This window comes from Apium graveolens, unplaced genomic scaffold (assembly GCF_009905375.1).
Source record: "Apium graveolens cultivar Ventura unplaced genomic scaffold, ASM990537v1 ctg7020, whole genome shotgun sequence".
In the NCBI taxonomy this organism is placed as follows: Eukaryota; Viridiplantae; Streptophyta; class Magnoliopsida; order Apiales; family Apiaceae; genus Apium; species Apium graveolens.
In genome coordinates this window covers 96,417-103,348 of record NW_027419975.1, presented here as the reverse complement: position 1 = coordinate 103,348, position 6,932 = coordinate 96,417, and the positions used below count along the sequence as shown (strand labels likewise).

Here is a 6,932-nt window from a genome sequence, read left to right as displayed (position 1 = left end):
TTACTTTATTAATCTTTATATAAATATTTTATAAATATAATTTTTCTATGAAATTATCTAAATATGTAATTCCAATATAAATATTGGCTCTTGTAATCAATTATCCATTGATATTTGAATGATTTTAAGATACAAAATAAGTGTGATTTGCAAAAGTATTTTTAATTTCACAAATCAATGAACAAAAAGAAACAAAAAAAAATAGAAATTAAATTAAAAAATGATCCTTACTATTATCGAAAAACTTAATAAAATCACTTTGCTTATCACTTTCTTCGTAAAAGTAATGTTTTCTCTCATTTTCAAGTCATTTGTTATACTACAGGCATTCACAATATATATATGCCTCATTAACATGCGTTTTTATGATTTTTTTTATTTCTTTAAAACTAATATTTTAATTTACATAAAGTGTAATGTATAATTGTGTTTTTTTTAAAAATGTTTTTAAAAATTGATTTTTCACTAATAGAAATGACCATATTTTGTGATATTTTGGGCTTTTTGGGTGATACTGTGAGCTATTACCCAACAATAAAAAACACTTTTTGCAAAAGCGGTAAACATAATTTCTTTTTGCCCTTATTACCTCAAAAACACTCATTTCCTTCTCTACTGTTTTCACTCTTAATCATCCCCATCTTCATCTTCATATAAATTAAACTCTAAAAAAATGTCAGATGAACTGCTTGCCCTCATTTTCATCCACCTACCGGTGTTCATTTTAATGAGGTTGCGCTGCGTTTCAAAGCAATTTCGTGACTTGATAGACAGTCCATATTTCGCCAACGTGCATCTTCGTCATTCGGTGAGAAATCGTTTGAATCGAAATATACTTTGCAGAAGTATGGATCCCGATCTAAATTGCAAAAGTGTGGGTTTACATTGTGTTGAAATTGATACACTCCGTTGTTTTGAACCAAAATGTCCAGGGGGACGTTATAATTCTTCTACTCAATTAATTGGTATGTGTAAAGGTGTTATTTTATTTTATGATCAATGTATTAAGGAAATCACATTTTGGAATCCAGCAATTCGCACATATATTGATGTGATTCTTCCTCGTGTTAGTATTCCTCAAGGTTCTTTTTATAATCATACATATAATAATCTGGGGTTTGGGTACGATCGTGTTAATGACGATTATAAGTTGTAATGACGGTTCAGTGGTATCGTAGTACTCGATCTAATGGTGCGCAGAATGATAAGGAAGTTCATGTTTATAGTTTAAAATCAAATTCATGGAGAAGAATTGGGAATTTTCCTTATTCAGTAAATTGTGGACGATTACCTGCTATTTTGCTAATGGTGCTTTGTTTTGGATGTGTTCTGAAGAAACTGTTGAGTCAAATCACGGAAAATATATTGCTGCCTTTGAGCTTGCAACCGAAGAATATAGAGTGGTACCAGCACTACCTGCCTATGATGATACAAGTTGCAATGTTGACATTTATATTGGGTCCATGGAAGGTTTTCTTTGTGTTCAGTGTTATGTTTATCATCCAGAATGTGATGACGAGTTGGCGGAAATGGGAGACATATGGTTACTGCAAAGGGATGGAGAAGAGGATACTTGGACCAAGTTAGTTTCGTTTAATAGACCATCTACAGTTTACCAGCCATTGGCATTTTCGAAGAGTGGCAATCATTTACTTTTGGCAAGCCAAGAAAAGTTTTTGTGGTACGATCTTGTCAAGGAAGAAGTACGAGAGGAATTCAGAATTAGGGGTCTGCCTCAATACTATGAGTCAGTTGCTTATATTGAGAGTCTTGTTCATCTTGATGGTGGTACAAGTGCAGAAGAGAATCAACTTATTCGAGAGAAAAAGGTGGCTGAAGACGACGAAAGTGATGAAGGTAATGCTGCTTAATCTTTCTATGTGAAGTTTAAATGCAAATTTATGTTGTTTGAATTTTGTTATTACATATATATGGTAAAATACAAGGAAAACAGTTTAAAAGACAATAATTAAATTTTAAGATGGGAAGTAATTCCCATATCAGAAGTAAGGCTTTGGCTCTCTGTGAAAGAAAAACAAGAAATACAATGTCTGAAATATAATATCAGAGTCATGCCTGTTCTTGAGCAAGTGTTTCAGCTAATGCCAAAACTTCCTAAACAAATATATAAGAGCCATGCCCGTTCTTGAGAAATTGTTTTCCCTCTTGCCAAAACCTCCAAAACCTTCCTAATAATCTTCTTGACATATTTATAATCTGTTTGCGTTTCTTTTTAACTGGGGGTATTTTACAAAATCATTGCATAAAAAGTATATTTAAGGCTGAGCTGTATAGTAGTCCTTTATCATAGATATGTGTACTGTTTCCGGCTTCTGTTACACGTGGCTTAGGTTTTTCCTTGCATCTCTTGTTGGACAATGATATTTTCCTTGATATTCATTTCCTTTCTTTCTTAAGTTTAAATTTCTATTAGGGCTTAAAGATAGACATTAAAATAATTAGATTACTTCTTTCCCTGTAGGAGTAAACTTTCACATTTAATTACCTCTCCAAGCTAAAAGTATATTATATACATCTATTTTGATTATATGTGCATCAATTCACAAGCTTTATCTTCCTTCATTTCATTCCCATAAACTTTTTCCTTCCTTCCTTCTAATCATGTTTTTAAGCATATTAAATATTGTTTTCAAGCCCCAAGCAAAATCTTTATCTTTATGAGATATAGTTCAAGAATACTAAGTGATCATATGACTTTTTAAAATCTTATTAGGCCTGTTTGGGCACCACTTATAAGTCAACTCATGACTTATAAGCGGTAACAGTTTATTGACCAGTGTTTGTCGACCCAAATTATAAGTTGAATTTTTGAATTTATAATTTATAAGCTCATAAATTGAATTTTACTAGCGATGTACTTTTTCTTAACTTATTTTGATTTTTCACTTTTTATTAACTTTATTTTTTAAATATATGTTTTAAATGTTATTCTAATTTAAAATTCATGAATGAAAATAATTATATTTCAAAATTATCTATTTGGGTTCATTTAATTAAAAAAATCTGACTCATAAGTAAAATTATTAAAACATTCATTTTAAATCATAAGTTAAAATTATTGAAAATTCACTAACTCAATCTTATTACAAAAAAATTTGTAATGCAAAATTATATATGTAACCCTTGATTTTGTCAATTGACTAGTATTAATTTAAATTTTCATGTTTTTGCCAAAGGTCTACGGCTGCTAAGTAGCATGGCTATGGAGATCCTTGAAGATGCAGTTTGAGTGGGCTTGCTCCTGAAGGTTTTCTTACAATTGTCAACTCTTGTGCTAAAGCCTGTTTGTACTATGGATAATGAGATGACTATGAGAGTTTGATGATTTTAATCATGTATTGTTTTGTATCAAATATCTGTATCTTTGCAGTCCAGAATGTTTTGGTTTATGCCTTAGTCTAGATCATGTGCATGCCTCTGGAATAGTATAGATCATGCGGAGGCTAAGTATATTTCTGTTTTGCAGAAACCTTAGTAATTTAATACCCCTCTGATCATCGGTGAGAATATATTCATGCTGTAATAAAATTAAATTTGAATGTCTTAGCATTATTATGACAAATTTTATAGCATCGCAATTGTCTAAAATTTGATGATTTATATTTCATGCTATATTTCATTACAAATTAATATATCTAATTAAGAAGAATTAATTTCTATATAGAATTAGTAAATTGTAGATTTCTTAGACCAAATTTCCAGCATTAATAGATCCACATTTCATCTCTGAAAATTACTAAAATCCACCACCAAATATCGCTGGAATTTAGCTATAATCGACCATATTCTGTGGAATTTAGTATAAAATCGACCGAAGCATGTTGGTGGCTTTTCAGAGGGTGGATTTTAAGTTTTACGGTAGAATTTATATAAAATCGACCGAATCATTGGTCGCTTTTATAAAATTTAAAATTTGAAGTTCAAAATTTTGTGAAAATTTGAATCTCCCACCCGAGAATAAATTACACCAAAATCGGTCGATTTTAGCATAAAAATGTTTCAGAAAAATAATAAAGAACCACCCCACCCATCCCGTGCAACCACCACCTACCACCGGGAAAAAATTCCGGTGACTCCATCTCTCACCATTTCGCTCTCCGTTTTGCTTCTCCTTTCTCGATCTATCTCTTCGTCCCCTTCTTTCTAGCTCACTCTCACTCAATCACCATCTCTCCTGATTCTCTTTCATAATCTCTCCTCAGTCTCCCAATTCATCTCTCATATAAGTGAGCCAAATAAAATCTGCCAGCACCCTACAACAACCTCAACTCAAACCAACAAATAAAATCCCTCCACTTCTCCTCTAAAACAACTCAATCAAATTAAAGGCCAACAAAAAACCCCTTCTCCCAGAGCGCAAGTCCCTGAAGATTAAAACTTGGTGTAAAAAAGCTACACATCTTTTCAATTATAGGCAAGTACAATAACTCAAACAAGATTTTTTTCCCTTAGGTAACCCAACAATAATCAGATAAAGGAGTCAAATTTATCTTTAAAATGTTGAACTGAAGTTGTAGATAATTGTAGGCAAATAAGTATGTAGATGTAAGTATAGTAAAGTGAGAAAATATGGGAAGAAAAAACTTACTACAATAATGGTGGGTTGAACTGGAACTCTTATAGTTCGGATCAGTGAAAAGATGGGCGGGGGAGGGTGTGGTTGGGGGGTTATAGTTAAAAAAATTTGTTTTTAGTTTTCTTTAAACATTGTTAAAGAAATATTGTTGAAAAAAACATATAAACTTATTGTTAACATAAAAGCCACCAAATTCGGTTGTTTTCATTGTTTCCAATATTTATAATTTTTGGAGGGAAATTTCCCGCCTATTTTTATTAAATTTAATAAAAATAAAAGTACAATTAAAATTTAATTCCACCGACTAAAAGCGCCGACTATAAATTTCACCTATTAAAAGTGACCGAACTTAAATTTCACCGCATGCGGTGGATTTTATTCATTCGTCAATGAAAATTTTAGTTGATTTTAAATTCCATCGAAATCGGTGGAATTTAACTTCAGTGGCTTTAAGTTGGTGGAATTTAGTTTTTTTTTTTGTTGTAGTGTTGGTGGATTGGTAAGGATGGTAAGGGGACTGTGATACAATTAAGTTCCAAAGGCAAGCCTCGAAGAGCGCAACTAAATATTGCTGAAGCAATAGGAGTAAAAGAAGGGGGAGTTAGATAAAACACACTAACATGAAACAGATAGTAGAATCTGTCTGTCAAGTGGTAATGTGTGCGGTGAACGCTTCACTTGAGATGAATTCTCCCATTTAGTTTCCATTTGGCATGCTATACTTCAGAAAAAATGTTTATACTTTAATCAATGTTCCTCGAGTTATTATTTATACATTAAATAATGTTTCTAAAGTTCATGTTAAATGGTCCACGAACAAGGGTGTCAATTGTTTAGCTGGTTTTTGTTCTTGTTTATCAATTGTCATAACTGTTATATATCCCATGTTACACATATTAAAAAAAGACGTATATATCTATATATCTATAATTTATAACATGTAACTCTATAATTTATAACATGTAACATACGTAATAACTTTTATTGTATCATATAGGAGTGCAAAATAATAAAAATTATTACATGATAATAATACCTATCTACATCGTGCAACATAACGTGTATAGTAGCACATGCTAAGAAATAAACCTAGAGTACATTATATTTGGGGTACATGAAGAATAACATATATAGTAGTACATGCTGAGAACTAAATATAGAGTACATTATATTCCGGGTACATAAAGAATACTATAAATGATCATCCTGCACCAACACTTTGTTTTCTGGTATAATGTATAATGTCATACAAGCAAAGAGAGTACTATATTTATAAAAATATATATGTTGATGTACAATTTAAACAATCTAAGGAAAAAATATAATTGAGAATTAATTATTTATATAATAAACAATCTTTTGACTGTTATTAAGTACTTTAGTGCCAAAAATATATGTTTGTATCTCTATATATGCCTAATTTTTTTAATTACTTGAAATTTGAATGAAAGCCATAAGATCGTACAAGTAAGATGCTTTTATCAAATTTATATAAATCTATGGAAGAAATCTGTTTTTAAAAGATTAGATGACAGAATTTGAAAATATCGTGATTTATAACGAGGTGATACTAAGAGAAAGGAACAACCATTGCACAATTTCCGGATAGACTTAAGAAAAAAAAATCTTTGCAACATTTCTGGACTTATTAAGATGTTTGTAAGCCTTCTTTCAAGCTGTAATGATGAGTTCTCAAAACAAGCTTTTGGTTTAAATTATCGAAGTGTCTCAATAAAATTTCCTCACAACGATAAGGTATTAGCTTATAAAACATCCAAAAAAAAATAAAATGATACGTACATCTGGAGCTAGTCGAGAAAGTATCATAAAAGCCGCAATAAAGTATTTTAAATACCAATATTTTATTGACAGAACCTCTGATTATCCAAATCATAAAGTCATCACAATTTTCGACAAAGAAATAAATGAAAAGAATACATTGAATAATAACAACATATTCTTTAACGTTGGTAATATTATCATTAGCATAAACTCACCGAAATTATAGATTTTAGCATCAAAAGTCAGAACATGATAGTTAATAAGAGGAGAATTAAGCACTAGAGTGTGTGAATCAAATGTGATGATACCATAACATCCAACACTTACATAAAATTTTACTACTTACATAACATCAAAGTTACATTACTTGTCACAAACATAAACAATGGGCTTAATTAACCCTCACTCAAATTTTTTCCAACGTTACTCTTGGAAAAAAGACATTAACATAAGCCTTATCAAAATTGCAAGGAGAGTATTCAAATTCTTTTGGAGAATGCAAATTTGAACCAAACATTTCTCATGAAAGAACAAATTTCCTCTTGGAAGATAA

General features: G+C 30.7%; 1 protein-coding gene across 1 annotated transcript; it reads left to right on the top strand.

The window, feature by feature from the left end:
* Positions 1–1,432: 1,432 nt before the first annotated feature.
* LOC141703716 (F-box protein CPR1-like) lies at positions 1,433–3,263 on the top strand. Its single transcript, XM_074507150.1, has 2 exons — positions 1,433–1,857; positions 3,198–3,263. Exons 1-2 carry the CDS (start codon positions 1,464–1,466, stop codon positions 3,248–3,250), a joined length of 447 nt encoding a protein of 148 aa, XP_074363251.1. The 5' UTR covers positions 1,433–1,463; the 3' UTR covers positions 3,251–3,263.
* Positions 3,264–6,932: the final 3,669 nt, after the last annotated feature.

Excerpts from the sequence above, each read along its gene's own strand:
- LOC141703716 (XM_074507150.1), top strand. The coding sequence starts at position 1,464 with ATGGAAGGTTTTCTTTGTGTTCAGTGTTATGTTTATCATCCAGAATGT. Across the intron at positions 1,858-3,197 it reads AGACGACGAAAGTGATGAAG|GTCTACGGCTGCTAAGTAGC; the intron begins GTAATGCTGCTT and ends TTTTTGCCAAAG.